Here is a 20,633-nt window from a genome sequence, read left to right as displayed (position 1 = left end):
CCCGGGCTACCTGGGGAAGGAAGATGATCAGGCTAAACATATTTCTCTTAACTCCCTGACATTTATGTGAGCCTCTAGGTCTTGAGATGACCAAAGACCCTGAGTCTTCGGGGACCCAGTGTGAGCCCCCTAAGCTAGAGATGATGCATCCATAACTAGGGCTTTGGTAGTGTGGGAAGAAAGGAAATTACCATGCAAACTTTTAGAGAGTCTGTCCACTCATCCAGAGACAACAGTGCTAGCTTCGAACCACTCGAACCACCTGAACAAAGTGGTGACAATTTGGGGCATATACTGATGCAAGCCATGTTTGCAGCATCCCAAGTCACAGTCTGGTATATTGCACTATATAGGTATGTGCTGCCACGTGACCTAACAGCCTGAGGCATTTTCTCACTATTGTGAATGGGAAAGTAGTAGATCTCAAATGGTTTTGAATCTGGTTTGTGGCAAAAAAGCCCTAGACTTCATAGAGCAGTCCTCGACTCCAATTAATTCTATTGTCCGTACAGGCCTCAGTATTGATTTTTCTTGATTCACTAGGAAATCCAGAGCATTGACTGTGGATAGAGCAGTGGATATGCTGGACAGGATCTGAGATTCTGCTAAACGAATCTTACACATGGACACCTAATTTTGGAAGGTGAGCTGCTACCACCACCATGCACTATGTGAATAATTGTGGAACTGCTGCCAGACCGAACGGAAGTACAGTGAACTGATAGTGTTGACCGTTTGCCAGGAACCTGGGAAACTTTCATATTGTGATGTGGAAGCAAGCATCCCTCAAGTCGAGGACGGCATGCTAGTCTCCTTGTTTCAGGGAAGAGATAATTGATGCTAGGTTAACCATGAGGAATTTTATTTTCTTCAGGAATTTATTCAACTCTCTTAGATCTAATAAGGGCTTGAGACCTCCTTTTGACTTGGGAATCCAGAAATAATGGGAATAGAAGCTTTCTCCCCTGAAGCCCAACGGTAATTACTGTATGGGCCCTGTCTGAAGAAGAGATTGGACCTCCCACTGAAGAGTAATCTTGTGAGAGTGGACCCTGAAGAGGAGTGTGGAGAAGGTGTGGGGAAGAAAGGCTAAAGGAAATTGGATGGCATACCGCTGTTCCACTATGGGGGGTTAATATGCAGACCCACTGGGACTGATGTTATGTAGGTCCAGGCACTTAGGAAGTGGGACAAGCAACTGGTAAATAAAAAATGGGGAGTAGATGGAAGTGATGACGCTGGTATGTAACCCCATAAAAATGCCTGCTTGAAAGAGGCAGCTGGATGGGATGAACTTATTGATACTTAACAGGAGGGTAGTGGAGGGTGCCTTCTATAACTCCTTCCCTTTTTCTTAGGTGGATTTGGGAACAAGGAGCAAAGCTAAGGGGTTGAAAGGGTTCTTGATAAAAATACTTTTTCGTTGCTGGACTGTAGATTCCAATGGATTTGAATGTTGCCCTGCAATCTTTAAGGCTGTGAAGCCTGTCGTCATTTTTCTCGGAGAACAGAGTAGGACCTTCAAAAGGAACGTCCTATATGGTCTGTTGGACTTCAGCTAGTAGTCCGGAAGACTGTAACCATGAACATCTCTTCACAGCAATGATGCCATGGTTTGAGCCACCGAACCTGCACTATTCAGACTGTCCTGGAAGGCAGTGCAGGTGACCAGTTTACCCTCCTCCAACATTACTGAGAGCTCTTGCTTGAAATCCTCTCGTAATTTGTCCTTGAAATTAGCAATGTTCTCCCAGAGCATGTATGTATCAACTCAGGAGTGCATGCTGGTATGCAATCCTTAGCTGCAGGCCCCCTGAGGAATGAAGTTTGCGGCAAAGCAAGTCAGGCCTTTTTGAGTCCTTACTCTTAGGCATGAAGGCTTGTTGTCCCTGCGTTTCCCACCCATTGGTGGCTGTCATTACAAGAAAAGCTGAAGAAGGGCAAGTGTAAAAATATTCAGACCCCTTAGGAGGGAAGGAAGTATCTTCTCTCTCGGCTCATTTTACTGTGGGAGCCAAGGAAGAAGGGGTCTGCCAAAGAGTCTTGACCAGCTTCATTATTGCCTCATTGATTGACAGAGAAACCTTAACTGGGGTGCCAGACACTAGGATGTCCACCAACTTGTGAGAACTCTCACGTACCTCTTCTGCCTGGATGCCAAGCACCAAGGCCACTCTTTTCAGGAAGTCTTGGAGGGCCCTGGGGTCTTCCAGAGGAGATGAATCTCTCACTGAATCAATAGCTTTGTCTGGTGCAAAGACAAGGATGCAACCAGCAACTGGTGGCAACTCCATAATCTATAGTGGAAAAGCTACTCAGAAGGACCTGGTTGGCTGTGAAGTACCGGAAGCTCACGGCGCCTGGTACCCAACTCAGTGTCAGGTATCTGTGAATTATGTTCCCAGTGCCGTTGTGTACAATGACCTCCCCGTGATTGTCAAGATGGTGACGTGAGGTCCTAGGACACTCCAGGGAGCCCAGACCTTGAAGGAGGGTAAGTGCCCACACTTCCAAGTCCGTGAACAAGGAGTCAGAGGCTTCCGATAATGGAGGATCTGATGCAGACAATACTGGAGCGGGGTATCCTGAACCCAGGGATGGCAGTATTCCCTCTAGACAAAACTGATTTGAGAGGAAATCTAGATAGTGGTACCAGGGGCTCTCAGTGCGGTAAGGGGTGAGCCACAGGAGCAGGAACTGGTTGGATGATTTCCAGTGCTGATGAAACTGGTACCGAGAGGCTAGGCAAGTCTCTTGCGGAAGCATATGCCTCTGGAGTAGATGGGAACGGCATTGACTGTTGGCTCCTTAAATGTCTCTCAGAGGACAGCCTTGATGGACGTGGCACAGGCTCTGGAGGCAGCAAACCCCTCTTATGAGGCGAGGCTTCTGGTGTGGCTCTCTGCCACACACCTGCCTCTAGCTTCAGTACCAAGGTTGATGAACAAGACCCTGAGCCCAAGGAATGTCTGGGTTTCTTCTTCGGTACTGGGAATCAGTATCAACGAGACAAAAATACATCTGCTGGAGCACTCCATACCGACGCTAAAATACTTGGGATGCTCCTCCCATGAGGTGACTCGGCTAGGAGACCAAGAACTGCTTCCATAAGCAAGCACTTAAACCTCGCTGCTCTAGCCTTTTTCAAATGGGGTTTGAAGCCCTTGAAAATGACACTTGTCACTAACGTGGGCTTCACCGAAGCACTTCAGGTGCTTCAGGACGAGGTTTATTGACTGGCATGGGCTTTGAATATGTGCTGCAAGACTTAAAGCCTGGGAAGTGAGGCATCATTTCAGTATGGAGCCTAGTACTGAAAGAAACAAAACAGTCCCAAAAAACACAAAAACAGAAACCTAACACTAACATACTTGAGAAACTCTTGAACAACTTACAATAATTAACTGCAACTATTTACAACAAGTGAGGGAAGCACTTGAGTTAACAAGTCTGAGATCTCTCAGACAATCCTTACTGGCAGTAAGAAGGAAGTGACTGGGCTCAGTGGTGGCTCTGCCTTCTTATACCAGCATACAGTGGTGTGCAGCTGTCAAGGTTCCTTCCCCACCCTGAACTCTAGGGTACAGATGTGGGGACCTGCACGAAAACCTCCTAAGCTTATTTTTACCAGCTTAGGTTAAAACTTCCCCAAGGTACAAACTATTTTCCTTTTTCCTTTGGACTTTATTGCTGCCACCACCAAACATCTAACAGATACATAACCGGGAAAGAGCCCGCTTGGAAACGTCTTTCCCCCCAAAACCTACACCCCCTTTCCTGGGGAAGGTTTGATAAAAATTCTCACCAATTTGCATAGGTGAACACAGACCCAAACCCTTGGATCTTAAAAACAATGAAAAAGCAATCAGGTTCTTAAAAGAAGAATTTTAATAGAAGTAAAAGAATCACCTTTGTAAAATCAGGATGGTAAATACCTTACAGGGTAATTAGATTCAAAACAGAGAATCCCTCTAGGCAAAACCTTAAGTTACAAAGACACAAAAACAGGAATATCCATTCCATTCAGCACAGCTTATTTTCTCAGCCATCTAAACGAACAGAATCTAATGCATATCTAGCTAGATTACTTACTAAGTTCCATTCCTTTCTGTTCCCAGCAAAAGCATCAACACAGAGAGCGCCTTTGTTTCTCCCCCCGCCTCCAGCTTTGAAAGTATCTTGTCTCCTCATTGGTCATTTTGGTCAGGTGCCAGCCAGGTTATTGTAGCTTCTTAACCCTTTACAGGTGAAAGGGTTTTGCCTCTGGCCAGGAAGGATTTTAAAGGTGTTTACCCTTCCCTTTATATTTATGACAGCAGCAGTGGGGGAACTTGAGCCATCCTGACCAGTACCATTGAGGGGAAAACATCTCTAACACCCGAGCATGAGGAGTGCACACACCTACAGTGGAACAGACATGCACAAACACTCAAAGACTAACAAGACCTTGACATGAGGATTGAGCCTTCCAATCATAACTGAAAGGTACTGTTAACCTTGTATTCCTAACTTGTTCCTAACAAGACTATAAGGAAAACAGACTTATTCTTATGTTTAAATGAGTTTATACTGTAAAAAATAAAAAACAATGTAGATTCAAGTTACTTACTGGCATCCTCTCGCTAACACCACCTATCTTAAAGTTCATTGTAGATCTCACAGTCTGGGCACCGTAATACTTGTCATTTGGGACCTTTAGTTCACCAAAGGTATCATATTCTATTCTAAAAGAGTCTTGACTGGCCTGAGGAGGGAAAAACATACAGGTAAGCAAATTTATTTAGAAAGAAAATAAATACCTAGTAAAACGAAACAAGGTAACCCCATAAATGGGGGTGGGGGGAAATGCTACAGACACACACAGATGGCCATGAAATATTTTTTAACATGGAAACCACTGGGAGGCAATTTTATTAACATTTTTCTTGTTTTGAAGCACTCTTTACTGCACTAGAGAAGAGTCACAAGTGTTAATATGGTTAATCCCATAATTCCATATTGGATCATTGTCAACCAGTAGTAAGTGGTTTGAGAGAGACAAGTCCTCTTCTGCCTTTTGTATGGAATAATTCATCCTTATGAAGCATCCAGTTTCTTTCAGCCAAGAACACATCTGCTTCTTGTCAACAAATTACCAATTCACCTCACAAAGCATAATCACCTGTCTTGTTGGCTTCAATTAAAAAAAGCAGAAAGTACAAAAGTACAAAATCCAGATCTCTGTGTATGTGACATGTATTTAGAGAAAACTCAGACTAAAAAATAGGATTGCTCTGGGACAAGAGGGTCCATTTTTATTGAAGCCCTAAGACAGGCATGTTATTATTGTTAACAATAATAGTTGTACAGTAAGAGGAAAATGTCCATAACGAAGTTTTCATACAACATTCAATGCATATAATATGCTTCTGTTACAATATTTTATGTAGCCAGGAGCAAATACATTTTAGCTGACCTATTTGTATATTGAAGAGTTAAAGTTTTTTTTTTTTTTAAACGTTCAATTTTGGGGAGATGACCAAAACCATATGGGGTTCCACCAGGTAAAGCAGGGCACAATTTGACTCCTTTGGTTCAGCTAGGAACAGCAGTAATGTTCTCTGAAGGAAGCACCATCCATCCTCTTCAATCAATAATGCCTGACTTCTTCTTTGGCCATAGAGGAGAAAAAGGAATCCTTTATTGAGGAAAATGTAAAAGAAGACTCATGCTTCTTACTTTATGTACAAACTAGTTCCTCTGTTTTCTTTATCTTACTCTAGTTGCCTAGATCATTTACATACATGCTTGATCTATCATCTGCTGAACATTTTCTATATTTAGTCTTACTACAGCCAACGCTTCACTTGGACAGTGACCAAACTCATCCTCTGTATTGATACACATGCCAGGCATGCATATTCAATTCAGCTCTGAAGTATCTCTAACTGGTATTTAGTTCCATAAATACCCAGGTATGCTATTTGGGCACCTAATTGAAGCAGCCAAATTTGAAACTTTATCCCCACGAGAAAATTGATGGAAATGAATATAGATCTAATACTGAAACCACCACTATACCAACAGCTAGTCACCAGAAACAGATATACTCAAAGATGTAAAGTCATTTAAACTAAATGACCTTTTAGATAAATAAAGAACTGCAAGTTCCACTGGGGCAGAACCTATTTCTCAAAACTTGCAAAGTTCTAGTGTCAACAATGGGGAAAGTTAAAATTAACAACTAAGACTGACCACAACCAACAGGCCACTGACCTATGAACCATCACTGAGATCAGATGCACATTTCACAAACAAAAATATGTTTTTTATGAAATCATAACTGAAGGAGCAAGTTGACTTAAGTGTCATCCAGTGTTTAACTCTATCATTTTTGACAAACAGCCTTCAACAATTCAAAGACTAATTTTATCATGTGTTCCAAAATATAAGTATCATCATAACCAGACTATTGGTCTATCAAGTCAGTACCCCATATATCCAGCAGATGCTTCAGACAGGCAAAACGCCCCATTTTGCACACTCATTTATGCAAATCTGTAAGAGGTGGGGTACAGAATTTCTTCCTGAGTTAATCTGGATTAACCTAATGTTTGTATAACTACAAATGGTATCACCTAAAGCAATGTAAATGTTTTTAAGAAGTCCACTGTGTGACTGCAACCTGTCTCAGTGAATTTCACAGGCTACATACACATGGTGTATAAAACATATTTATATATATTTCATTCATTCAGTATTTAGTTTATCCCTCTGCATGCTACTATTTAGAACTTCAGGTCCTGATCCCACTCCCAACTATATCTTTTCTGACAGTTCTTCAGTGGCATAAGGGAGCCAAACAGCCTTCTGTGTTAGGGTATAACAAAAGCATGGCTGGGGTGATTTGTTTCAGGATGGATAAAAATTAATTACCGTATATACTCGTTCATTAGCCCGTTCGTTTATAAGCCGACCCCCCAAGATGGATAGATAAAAATAATAAAAACTGTATGACCCTTTCATAAACCGACCCTATATTTCAGCGGTTGGCAAACTTTGGCTCCCGGCCCGTCAGGGTAAGCTGCTGGCAGGTCAGGATGTTTTGTTTACATGGAGCGTCTGCAGACATGGAGCCGCCTGCAGGTGCTCCAGGTAAACAAAATGACAATGTATTAGATATTCAATTCAATGATTTCATAGAGTTTAAAATCATCAAATTTTGATGTAGACCCGTTTATAAGCTGACCCCCGCTCTTTGATGCGTCACTTTTTTACCAAAAATATTCGGCTTATGAATGAGTAGATTCGGTAACTTTTAAAAAAATTAGAAATGCTATTTTTATTTATTTAAATAAATTAAATATGTTATTAAAAATAAACCTATTTGAAACTAAATTTGAAATTATGACCCACATATATTAAGGTTTAAACTTACTATATTAAAATCAATTAAATAAAAATATTCAAGCAGTACATTTGCTGTCAAGTATTAAAGAATATCAAATCAACAAACTGGTGGAAGTCACTGGCTAAGCATGTAAAACCAGAGTTTGCTGAAATGCTAAACCAGCTTTTGACAGCAAATAGCCTCCTCTGCAGGTAAAGACAGAATACTCTCTTCATTTCTGTTTATTCAGCTAGTTTAGTTCAATTACTAGTTCATTCAAAATTGAGAAACTGATGGGGAGTTGAAAAAGCAGAAAAACTGCTTTCCTCTTCCAATCTATGAATAAAAATGAGGTGTGAAAGAACGTGATCTACGACTTCTAAAATCCTGAAGGACACGATGCACAGGGAAAAAAAAAAATCAACTGACTACGTTAATACTTCATATGTTTAATAAATCAGTTAATTTTAAATGTAAGACATGTTTTGATAAGAATAAGTGTTTATACATCCAGCACATTTAAGGTAGTTTTAGTTAACTACCAACGCATTTTTTTGAATACTGTTTGTGTATTCTTAATTGATTTCCAATTTCCATCCAAATGCAGCTTTACACAAATCACAAGAAAAATAATCTAGTAAATAAGAAATGAATCATTCAGCATTTTCTAAGATAATACAAATATAAAAATTAAGAATCTGAATACACGTGTGAAGCTATATAATTACTTATCTAAAAGTGTCTTAATTCCTTTAAGAAAAATAACTAAAAAGTGCAAACATAAAACAAGATTAAAATCCATTATTTAAAACAAGCTTTTCTGCTTGCTGATTTAGGCCTTGTCTGATCTACAAAATTAAGTTGATTGAAGTTAGGTCAACGTACAGGCACCACAGTAATTACTGCAGTGGTTCATGTTCACACTATGCCACCTTAACTGTGTGGGGCATTGTGAGGCACTGACAGCTGTAGCCCCTTCCCACCCCACACAGGGATCCTAGACCACAGGAGATGTAAGAAACACAGTGTCTACACAGACATCTGCGTCACCCTAATCACATTGATCTAAGCAGGGTGGATAAAAACAATTGATTTAAAAAAAGGAGAATTTTTTTCACTTAAATCAGATTTTTTTGATAAAATGCTTTTTGAGGAAAAAACCGATCTAAAAATAGTTTAAATTAAGATACATTATACAGTAGCTCAAAGATATCTCATCATGGAATAGGGGATATAAATTCTAATTCTATAGTATGAGGCAATATATTCATGTCATGTTTAAGAAAAGTTTTGTAAATGAGTTCCAATAGTACATGGATTAGGGACCCTACCTTATGGGGTTCCAGGGGCTTCTGTATAGATTATTTAGGTTAATCTTTCTATCTAATCTGTGTACACAAAGTGAATCCCTTACCTCTCTAAAAGTGCAAAGTTTCAAAAAGTTCAATGAACAGAAGATTGTTGGGGGTGGAATAGATCTGGACAAGGAGAAGTCTGGAGATAAATGTGAGAAGGGAAGGACAGGCAGTAGAAACAAAAGTGAAACTGTTTCAGCAGCATATTCCAGAAGTCTTGAGGTCTTTCTGAGTGTAGCCTTCATTGATTTGAGATCTACCATAGCATTCTCTCACTAGAAGGGAAAATCTATAATCGCAGCAGGCCATAAGAGAGACCCAGTTTGGGAATATTTTAATGAAGTTCCTCTTCCAGTGGGTAAAACAGGCATGAGTGCAAAATACAAACAGCGCAACAAAGAAATGCAAAGCCCAATTGCCTGAATGAAACAACATCATGAGAAGTATTCCTTCTCAGGAGGAAGCTGCGTCGAAGATGATGAAAGGAACACGTCTGAACATGCAGGATCTTCAGGTTGGTCTTTTTTTTTTTTTATTTCATACTTCTTTTTTAAGCACGGCCTGTCTTCCTTCTGGACTATTCTTGAATTCTCATGTTTGAGCAAAACATATAGTAGTTACTCTATAGTACTATCATTATAGATGCAGTTGTGATAAAAATAAATAACTGAAATAGGCAGAGCTTCCTTTTACAATTTCACCTTTAAAGTAGTACTGAGTGTCAGTGAATGCAATGAGTAATACTAAATGAGCAGTATGGTAAAAATTAAATAACTGCATTGACTTAGTTTGATTAAGAGAATCCATCCTCAACATATAGGATTCTGAAGACTATCCACCTTCAAGGTGGCATAATTGGCATAATTAATTGGCATACTAAATGCCAATGACAGTGTTTCAGCCACATCATGTATGTCACATAGCCACAGTATATCACCTGTAGCAAAAAGAAAAAAAAATCTCCATCATCTAGAAACAACCACAGATAAGTCTGTGATAAGAACCAGGAGATTACAAAAAGAGGTAACTGATGAAAGAATTGCTCAGTTAGTTTATGCAACAAACTCTCTTTTCCATATGATCGAGAACCCACACTTCACTAACATGGTTCAGTCAGTAAGACCAGGATACAGTCCACCCAACAGTGCCTGTGACATCTGCTAATTGCTGGATAAGTGTACGAAAGAGAAATTGAGCAGTGTGCAAAAGGTCTAGAGGGTGAAATTGTTAACCTGAGTCTTGATGGGTGGAGCAATGTCCACAATGATCCTGTTGTATGTGCTTGTGTAACAACAAAAGGAGGGAATGTCTTTCTTACAGAAACAATCGATACATCAGGAAATGCACACACAGCAGAATACTTACAAGAAGTAGCAGTAAAAGCTAACACAAACTGAAAAAAAATTCAAATGTCTAGTACGCAGCTTGGTCACAGACAATGCTGCAAACGTATCCAAGATGAGAAGAAATTATTTAGAAGAGAGTCCCAGTCAAATAATATATGGTTACAGTGCTCATTTGATGCACCTCCTAGCCAAAGACTTCAGTGTTCCAGAAAGAAGGGCTAAGGTTGATGCTGAAATTGCAAAATACTTCTGTAACAACCACTTTGTAGCAGCTGCTCTGAAAAAAGTGGGAGGAACCAAGCTAACTCTCCCACAAGACGTGCGACGGAACTCAGTAGTGGACTGTTTTGAGCACTATAGCAAGAACTGGCCTAATCTGATGACAGTTTGTGAACAAAATCGTGAAAAAATAGATGGCACTGTCACAGCCAAAGTTCTCAACACTGGGCTTAAGAGAAACGTCGAACACATGCTGAGTACCCTGAAGCCTATTTCTGTAGCCTTGAACAAAATGCAGGGAAATAGCTGTTTTATTGCCGACGCCATTGAAATTTGGAAGGAACTGAGTGAGATCTTAAAAAGAGAAATATGCAATGACGGAGTTAAATTACAAGCATTACAAAAAAGAATGGGACGAGTACTATCTCTAGCTCATTTTCTTGCAAATATTCTCAATACTTGGTACCAGGGTCAAACCTTAACTGCTGAAAAAGAGGAGTTGACTATGACAGGAACATCCAGCAATTATCCCTCCATCATGCCAACTATAATAAACTTCAGAGCTAAGGGTGAACCATTCAAGAAATATATCTTTGCTGATGATGTTTTAAAGAAAGTCACACCAGTGAACTGGTGGAAGTCACTTAAGCACTTGGATTCAGAGACTGAAGTGATAATCTCACTTTTAACAGCAGTAGCTTCTTCTGCTGTGGTAGAAAGAATATTTTCTTCCTTTGGACTAATTCATTCCAAATGGAGAAATTGTTTGAGACCTGAAAAAGCAGGAAAGCTTGTTTTTCTTTTCCAGATTATGAACAAACAGGAAAATGCAAGTGAAGATGACTGAGTTAGCTGCAGAAGCCAATATTTTAAGTTTCTCATGTTGACCTGGCTGACAGTCCATTTTTAAAAAAAAAATATTTCATTTAAAATTGTTTTTAACTAAAATAGTTAACAAAAACCTGATTTTAAAAAACTTGAATGTTTAACTAAATTCAAAAATTTATATGCTTGTTTTGTTAAAATATTATATGTTTGCTGTTGAAAAACAATCCAGAATACATAACGTTGTTGTTTTAGTTAGTTAAAACAATTTAAGTGTCTGTCTGGTGATGTTCTCCTCCTAATACAGCATGGCAAGAAAATCCTCCAAATATTAATGATTAACCTGTTGAATTGGAGATAGTTCACCTCCCAATTACTTCATAAATATCTGCTTCAATTACCTTTGGTAAATGAAATAACCAATCATTCATTTTCTGATATAGCTGTAAAACTAACCTGAAAAGTTTTCAAAATAAATCACTTTAAAATGTACAGTGTGTACCTTCTAAAAATGAAACATACATCTTGTGAAGTTGTGAAGAATATGTATTAAGATTATAACAACCAAAAAGAATGCACTTTTATGTAGAAATCCATGATTAAATCAAATCCACACTGGATCTAAGAGCTACACCTCTTGCAGTGGTGGAGTTATTAGGTCAGTGTAGTGGGTGACTTACATCGGTGGGAGCAACGTTGTAGTGTAGACACTTAGAGTTAGGTAGATGTAAGATGCTTGTACTTAACTCTGTAGTGTAGACCACGCCTTGCTCAGGATTAAAATCAGTCCTACTCCAGCTTTTCTGTGTCACGGAGGTTTAAACCTGCTGCGTTAAGCCTCCTACAAGGCACAGCTCAGAACTGACATTCTCTACCCTATAGAATAAAGCCCAGCTTGTCAAAGTCCTACTCGCATGTCCTCTGGCCAAAAACACAGTTCAGAGCTTAAGTAATCTAAGTAAACATAACTGTACCTCTAGCTCTTAGCTAGTGACTAACTATTTTGATGTTAAAACTTACTGCACCATAATGCAATGGAGAACTCAAAAGGGTAGGACAATCGCAATAATGCCTACTGTGAAAAATTCTATTCGTTTCAACAAGCAGCAGTTTTTAGAAAGATTTCTTTCAACCTCATTTCATTTATGCTGCATTTGTGCAGCAAAGCACAATAAAAAAACTGCTCTTCTGACACAGAAAAGGTTTCAAAGTTTTAGTTTTATTTGTTGCTTACATTATAACTATCAGGTTGCAACTTTTGAAAGTCTGGAAACCAGAAAGGTATATTTTGTAGCACTCAACTGAGGAGAGAAGGAATGCTGCATTTCCTGCCTCAGTTTAAAATATATCACTTTAAATGATGTGCAGTTTAGCTCTATGGTAGCAAAACAGCAGAAAGTCATGGCAGGGTGTAGGTATATTGGTGTACATGTCTTCTGACACCAGGAAAAGTGCACATCTCGAAGTGGTTTGTATCTGCTCTTTGATTTTTCATTCCTCCCTTCCCATCCCCCCCCACCCAAAAAAAACTTTACAAAGTGCAGTTTGTTTGCAATGTATCCTTCCAGCGTAAGAAGTAGCTCCCAATAATGAAAAAAATAGGGAACCATTATATACACCTTTTCTCTTCTGTCCTAAATCACAGGTGACAGTTTGGAGAATTAAGAATATTTAAATGTCATTAATTCCACTTATGCCCCTGAAGATTTTTCCATACTTTCTTTTGTGAATTAAGTTAGCAAAGGTGATTTATGAGAAGTTATCCATCTTTGATACAACTTGTTTGAGAGTTTAAAGACATTTTCTGCTCCTTAAGTTTTACTTCACATCTTTATGATTTTGCAGTGTAAGGAAGGAATCAAGAACTGGATGATTATTACTATCTTCAGGTGACTAAACAAAGTGCTTCTTGTGAAAACCCTTCAGTTATGATTGAAGAAGTGTGCTCTTTCAGAAGACCTTTGCTACAAGAAATGTTTGGGTAAAAAACAAACCAAAACAAAGGTTTCAGAGTGATTGCAGTGTTAGTCTGTATCAGCAAAAACAACAAAGCTTTCCATTCACACTCAGAAGGCTGTTTGAGCTCCTCCTCCACTTTTACTTTTTGTGAGGAAGTTATTTTGTAACTTCCTGCTTAGTTATCAGAAAATTAAACGACATCCAAACTCTTAGATTTTACTGTATTCTCATTAACATAGTTTTACCCTCTACCAAAAAGGGTCAGCGAGCTATATGGGTTTTCACAGTACTTCCATTCCTCAGGCAGCTAGGCAGCAAAAAACAAAGGAGAAAAAGTAGTTTTGGGAAAGGCAGAAGTGAATATTGATTACAGAACTAACTGGTTTTTCAGCTAAAACCTGTATGTGTTTTGGGGTTTTTTTTAGTTACTTCAAACCAGAGGTTATGACAAACAGTCTATTTTAACTACACTAGTCCTTTTTTGCTCTTACCCAAGAACGAACACAGGAACAGGGATAAACTTAAGTTTTAAATTGAGGGATGAGGTCCCAGGCATACCCTGTTGTGAGCTGGAGCACAGATGTGACAACAGTAAGGTCCAATCAGAATGGAGCTTTGGACAACTGGTGTCTCCCACTCACTGTTTAATAAGAGTTTAAATATTGTCAGTCAACTATATCATGAATGACATTAAAAGCTTGTCTTACAGTACAAGTCATATGTTTGTCTGGCACAGCTCAGGGGATGCATATTACTTATTAGATCTTATTAACTCAAAAAAAAACATGCTAGGAAAATATGGAGGGATACACAAACAAAATGATCAGAGTGATAATAGGCCAGTGGTTTATTAGTTACATGTCTGTTTGTTTTAAGTTAAAGATTAAATTCCAGTTCCCCCACAGTCCAGAATATTGTCATTTGGTTTGTTAATTTGGAAGTTTGGTCCTTTGTACTCCATTAGACCATAAAAACACAGAATCAACATTTTAAAAAGACTGTTTTAGGAAAAATGTCCTATCCTAACTCCCCACTTCTTCCTGGAAGCTTTTGACAATTTTATGAAGATCTGGAAAGTGACATTACAGGAAGCTGAAACCGGAGGTGCAGGAGAGAATTCTAATGGACAGGTTTACAAACCCGTTTTCACTGTATTTTCTACTGAATGCATCCGATGAAGTGAGCTGTAGCTCAGGAAAGCTTATGCTCAAATAAATTGGTTAGTCTCTAAGGTGCCACAAGTACTCCTTTTCTTTTTGCGAATACAAACTAACACCGCTGCTACTCTGAAACCCGGATTTGCACAGTTTGTGTGTTTTTAGACTGCAGCATAGCCCTCATTTACTGCAACCGACTGTGCACAGACTATCAGCTTGGGGCGAGCATTGCAGTTCAAAGGGTTTTCAGTGGCCGAGGGTGCCCCATCCCCAGGAAGAGCTACTAAAGACATGAGCGCATTTTCCATCCACGCCTATCTTCACGGCGACCTGCTTCTCCCAGCCATGTCCCGGGGCCAGATGAAAGGGCCGGAGCCAGCAACAGCGGTGCAAGACCTATGCGCGCACCAGGCCCACCCAGCCGAGCTATTTCGGGTCCCGCGTCCTGCTCGGCGGTGATGGGACGCGGGCGCGGCTCGGGCCGCCCACCACCGCGGGGTCCCGGCGCTTCAGGGCGAGGCTCCGCCAGCGGCAGCCGAGCTCTCCCAAGCCCGGTGTGTCGGACCCGGCGGGACTCGAGCTCAGCGGGGGTGGGGGGGTTAATAGGCCCAGGGTCAAACTCGGGTCCCCCAGACCCGCCCCGCGCGGTAGCCCGATGCTGGGGGGGGGGGGGGCTGCCCTCATCTCGACACCCGCACAGCCCGGGAGGCGAGGGGCGGCTGGCAGCAGCAATTAGAATCATAGAATATCAGGGTTGGAAGGGACCTCAGGAGGTCATCTAGCCCAACCCCCTGCTCAAAGCAGGACCAATCCCCAATTTTTGCCCCAGATCCCTAAATGGCCCCCTCAAGGATTGAACTCACAACCCTGGGTTTAGCAGGCCAATGCTCAAACCACTGAGCTATCCCTCCCCCCATTAGAGGTCACCGCCCCTCCCCCCTGTGCCCGGCGCGAGACCCGGACACGTCCTCACCATCCCGGCGGCGCGCGGCGGCAGCATCCGCTGCTGAGGCTGGCACAGGAGAGCGGCGCGCGGCGGCAGCTGGAGCGCGAGGAGCCCCCGCGTGCTGCCTAGGCGCTGAAGGGGCCGGAGTGAGCGGTACATGGCGAGCGGGAGCACGGAAGCCGTGACACGGGGGCCGGAAAAGGGGCGGGGCACAGATACGTTCTGACAGCGAGTGCCCTGGGAAAGGAAGGCCCGCCTCTACGCGGACCAATCAACAGCTGGGAGCGGGCACCAGGAGGCGGGCTCAACCACGCGGAAGCCAATTGCCAAGCTGCGACAAGGGCAACAACGGGTGGGGCCGGTGCCAATTCCCCCCTTCTCTGCGGCAGCTCTTGGAGGGCTACTACGCATGTCTGAGGAAAGCTGAGCATGCGCAGCGCTCGCGACAGGCGTGTGGGAGTGGCGCGTGGGCGTTGTGCGCGGGCCGGGGCAGGGCGCCGGGGACCGAGCGCTTGACGATACCCCTGGGTGATGAGGCCCCGAGGAACGGGACTCTTTCGCCTCATTAAATAATGGCGCCTCCGCGCAGGCCACCCCTGAGCAGCGCCGGGGCCTGTTGAGGCGGGTCGCGGTGAGGTGACGCCCGCCGCCCTTACAACGGTCACCAGGGCTCCGCTTGGGGCCTCGGGCCGGTCGCAGCTGCCGCCGCCGCCGCCTGGCTCTGCCGGACACAGCCCTGCGTTGGTGCCGGGACCGCCAGGGCTGGATCGCAACTTCGCGCTTTCTCTCCCATGAAGACACCGCGTCCCATGGCCAACGAGCGCTACTGAGGATTAATTTTAAGGCGCTCAGAGAACTAACGATAAATCCTTTCTTGATCCTTTGAACACCTCCACCATCTCCTGCCTCATCCCGGTAACGCACCTAGAAGAAGCTGTCTTTATTCTCAGTCGTGCCTTGTCGTAGACATGGCCTTGCTTTATTGACATTTGTTTTTACCCGGGGTGTACTTGCCCCTTCCTTTTAACATTAATCTCATTTCATGACCACTCATTAAATCTTAGTCCTGTCAATACACAGACCCGCTGCCAACGTGTCCATGTGCACATATAACCTAGTAACTCAAGATAGTTCATTTCATGAGCTGCAATGAGAAGCGAAGTACATCTGACTAGACAGCAGGTCAGCCACAGTAAGGGAACCAGTGAGAGCTAGACAACAGGCAAAAACTATATTAAGTAGAAAAAAAACATCTGTCTCATGTTTAAGATTGGACTTTGAGTAAAGGACAGTTAACCTCTGCAAGTGAAAGAAGGCTTTGGTCCTTCCTTTTTCTTAAAAGTTTTTAAGTTATGATGAATCATCCCTTCTTTCAAGCAACATATTTCCATGTTGATCATAGTAAAAATCAATTTAAAAAAATGGAAGTGCTTGTAACACATGATACTAGAATAATTTGATATGTACTGATAAGGACAGATGGCTGAATATAAATTAAGAGGAGGCAGGGCTCCAGGGTTTACCAAGTTCTCAGTTGTAGCAAAAATTTTGCTAATATTCCTGAAAATAATCTATTTCATATAACTTAACTGTTTAGCGGGTGGGGATCAGGGCAGTCTGAGCCTGAGTGGTAGGGCTCCAACTAGTCCCTTTATCCCCACCTCCCAGATGTGCACAGCCCTCCTGCATGAGCCCCACCCACCGCAGGCTGACAGCCAGAGCTCTTACAAAAAGCACACAGTTCGTCCCACCCTTGAGAGGACCACCCCATAGTTTTGAAAACTGCTGATCAAGAGTAAAGGAGTGTTTCATAACTCAATTTTAGAGGATTACATATACTGCACTGCAGTCCTTTTGTCAGTAAACAGAAAAGAAATTCTTCATGCAAATACAGAATACATAACAGTATTTAATTACAATATTCATGTTTGTCATCCCCATCCAGATTAGCAGACAAGATGTTTTTGTGTACTAAGGAAATTCTGTAGTGTATGTTTTTCATTTTATATTGTTAACATAAAGCATGGTATATGTTTTGTAGCAACGTTAAGCTATAAAGAACCCTGTTCTATAAATCTTATCCTTTGTTTATTTCTTGGTAGGGAGGAAGCAAAAAGTCCTTTTCTAGGGAATTCAGTCTAATTTATCCATCCTCATAGATATATACCCCATAGGAATATTCCATAAATCTTTAATTTTTCCAGTGGTTTTGACTTGACTAAGAATATGTTCAGCTTATTATTCAGTCTACCTCTGAGTGGAGAATATTTGCTCAAAGGAAACAATTTGCACTGTAGTAAAATAATCAGGTTTCTTCAAATAAATAAAAATAAAAAAGCCCTATTGTGCACTAATCAAGCAGAATAGATGCTTTAAATCATAGGTTTAGAAATTCAAAGTTACAGTTCCCACAACTATAACAAATAAATAATGTGTAACAGGGCAAAGTTACTGTCCTAGAAGCTGAACTTTAAATCTCAACCCAATCATGAAATGCAAGTCTCAAGCAGCACATTACAGTAGCCCCTTTTTTTAAATAAATTTTATGCATTTATTTTGATGTGCAGAGCTCCAGAGGTTAAAAAACTATAAAAAGTAGGCAGGGCTGTTTTAGATTTTATTTTGGCATTAGTTCTGTATGTTCACTTCAAATGTTTTGACAGAGGGATGAAAGAGTATCAGCGTACAGCTTTGTGCACTTTGGTTTAATGGGATATCCTAGCCACCGAGCAGAGTATGAGTGAGAAATCTCTAGACAGCATTCTTCAATCATCACTAACATAACAGTAGCTTTCTGAATAAGAGAACACTTAATATGTTCACGTATACCAGCAAGCTTTGGCAGACATATACATAATTACATAAGCTGATTTACATAGCTAACCATCATTAGTAGGAACGAATAGCGGGTGGAACTGTTGCACAGTCTTCTTCATTTAAAGTTTTGTCAATTACAGGTCTGTATCTCAAAGTAACCTACAAATATAAGAAAGTGTCTTAATTAAGGCAAAGCAAACCACTGCATCAAATCCAGAAGATAACATGAAAAATATTCATAATTACTGCTAAATCCCAATAATGAAAAAGAATTGGAACTGCCCTAATATAAAAAAAAATAGAATTGGTCAAAAATTGCCAGTATTGTGGAAAGTTTAGAAAACAAATTTCTACAGTTCCTCAAAAAACATTTTTTTGACAAACAAAACTTTAGTTTTTCCATTTCTTGTACTGCATCAAAACTAGAAAATTGACTAAAAAGGAAAAAAAAACTTGCAAAAAAGAGTTTAGTGAAAAAGCAATGTTTTAAAATCAAAGTGTTTCAAATAAAATAAAAAATAAAACTTTGAGCAGCTCTAATAAGCAAGATTTATTTCTAGTTCCCTTCTTACCTCCAGAGCCAGCAGGGTCTTGGAGCATTTGGAGGCACAGTCTGTCTTTGGGGGAAGAGTGCCTCATGTCACTCAACAATAACCCTTCTGGCCAACTAAAGAGGTTAATCACTTGGAGGGGGAGGTGATCCTCAGTATTTCACATTGGAGGGATACTGTAGATCATCTCAGGAGGGAGTTTGTAAGACCACAGATTTTTATTACATTTCTTTTTGACTCCATAAATGATTTATGCTAAGCATCAAAACATGTATTACCAGTGCGTAATGATAAGAACTTTGAACTAGTCTGTTCTAAGCTGAAAAACTATTCCAATTCCTACTCCAAGTGCAAAGTCAATTGCTAAAAAGCAATTCAGTGATGGTCACCAGGAATGGCTCTTGTACCATCTTGTACATTTAGTTCTTCATATACTCAAAGCAGAAGTGTTGTAATTTAGAAAAACTGAATGTGGTACTTTATGGAGAAACTTCAACTCATTTCCACTGCAATCATGCAATTTCCACCCCACTGACAGCAACAGGATGGGACAAAAACCCCTCCAAGCCCAGAGCCAACATACCTTTCCAGTTTTGACATCCACATAAGAAAGGGTGTGTTTTCTCCAATGCTCTTCAAATGGTCTTTTCTGTTGCCCTTGGATTGGCTTGGAAAAATCATATTCATCTACTCTTACCTAAGCAGTAAAAAGAAAGTATCATGCTGTAGACCAGAAATTGCAGTTTGCAAATGCATTTAATAACATCCTTCAAGATTAGGTCTCTTCCGATTATAATGCATTTTACCAAGTGTAGGCTAATATTAAGCTGTTTTACTAAATTTTATGTCAGTTCCTGCTTTTATTTTAAAATCATTTCCAGAGTTTCAGCAAGTTAAGTAGGATTGTGGAAGTTTGTGGAAATTCTAGAGAGTGATGTCTGCATATAATGCTGAACGGTTTTCAATCCTTTTTATGTATCCAGTGACCAAATCATTACTGTTCTTATCTTCTTTATCAGTACTTCAACAGTAAGATTCAATAGGACTGACTAGGAGCTGTGCTTTCATCACATCAATACCCAGCTGACTCTGGTTACTGGATCAAGGGGTGTGAAAGGGTCATTTGGATTTACTCATAATTCAGACCACAAACTAGTATCACAAGCTTTAAGCCAACATTAGGAACACTTAAAAATAAACACTCTCTTAAATAAGAGTCTAATTTATGTGACTTTTAGGAATAAACAATGCACACTGAAAAAAATCACTCCCCCAAACTCAAGTACAATTGATCAAGACCAAGAGATATTTGTTTGTTGAGAAACGTTGGTCCCATGTATGAAAAACATATTTATGAAGTTATAAAGTACATAAGCACCTTGTAGTCTTCTCTGGCATGAGCACCACGAGATTCTTTCCGAGCCTCAGCACCATAAATAGTTTGCATAGCACACAGCATCAAATTTTGCAGTTCCAAGGTCTCCACTAAGTCAGTATTCCACACAATACCTAACAAGATATTACACTAATTTGAAAAATATTCTAGCAACAATTGTAAGAACTTCAGCTCAATTTTTCTCTCTTTTTGTTGGTACTTAGGAAACAGAGCACTGTAGTCACAGTGCAAGCTTCACTATGCAATTATCAGCACATCTCAGTCACAGCCTGCAAAGCTCTCTCTTCCAGTATTGCATCTTTCATAGACTGACAATCCTGCTTAACTGTGCAAAAGTATATAGGGGCTTTGAGATATGTGCCTGTGACTACTAGAGACAATTGTGAGACCAAACTCAATTACCTCTGAGTCAAAAAGACATACTATTCAAGACTGAGTGTACCAAAAACAAGGTAGAATCTTGCACGCTATGTGTCAAAACAGTTCTGTCCTCACACTCAAGCAGTTTGTTTCAGATCACAAGATTTGGCTGCAAAATTAATTAAGGTCATTTTTAAAAAAAATCCTTGGGGGTAGCTGGGCAAAAGAGCTTTTCCAGCAGAATTTTACTGGTATCCTCTATCCATACAGGATGGATGCAGTCTCTCTCTTTAGGATACTGTACAATCCAATTGCAGGGATCACAGATGCACT

General features: G+C 40.8%; 2 protein-coding genes across 2 annotated transcripts in view; both read right to left on the bottom strand.

Moving 5' to 3' along the window:
* FH (fumarate hydratase) overlaps positions 1–15,385 on the bottom strand; it is a 45,591-nt gene extending 30,206 nt beyond the window's left edge. Inside the window, exons 1-2 of the mRNA XM_084621804.1 lie at positions 15,204–15,385; positions 4,610–4,744 (exon numbers count right to left, since the gene is read on the bottom strand). Coding sequence (XP_084477930.1) covers positions 4,610–4,744; positions 15,204–15,335 — 267 coding nt within the window. The 5' untranslated portion in view covers positions 15,336–15,385. The remainder of the gene's footprint in view (positions 1–4,609; positions 4,745–15,203) is intronic.
* A 2,391-nt stretch (positions 15,386–17,776) lies between these two features.
* The window catches only part of SDHA (succinate dehydrogenase complex flavoprotein subunit A), a 28,433-nt gene continuing 25,576 nt past the window's right edge, over positions 17,777–20,633 (bottom strand). The window contains exons 13-15 of the mRNA XM_084621803.1: positions 19,923–20,053; positions 19,128–19,241; positions 17,777–18,152 (exon numbers count right to left, since the gene is read on the bottom strand). Coding sequence (XP_084477929.1) covers positions 18,066–18,152; positions 19,128–19,241; positions 19,923–20,053 — 332 coding nt within the window. The 3' untranslated portion in view covers positions 17,777–18,065. The remainder of the gene's footprint in view (positions 18,153–19,127; positions 19,242–19,922; positions 20,054–20,633) is intronic.

Source organism: Lepidochelys olivacea (genome assembly GCF_965140295.1).
Source record: "Lepidochelys olivacea isolate rLepOli2 genome assembly, chromosome: 2".
Classification (NCBI taxonomy): Eukaryota; Metazoa; Chordata; order Testudines; family Cheloniidae; genus Lepidochelys; species Lepidochelys olivacea.
Note: the sequence above shows the minus strand (reverse complement) of the source record. Positions and strands in the feature narration are given on the sequence as shown.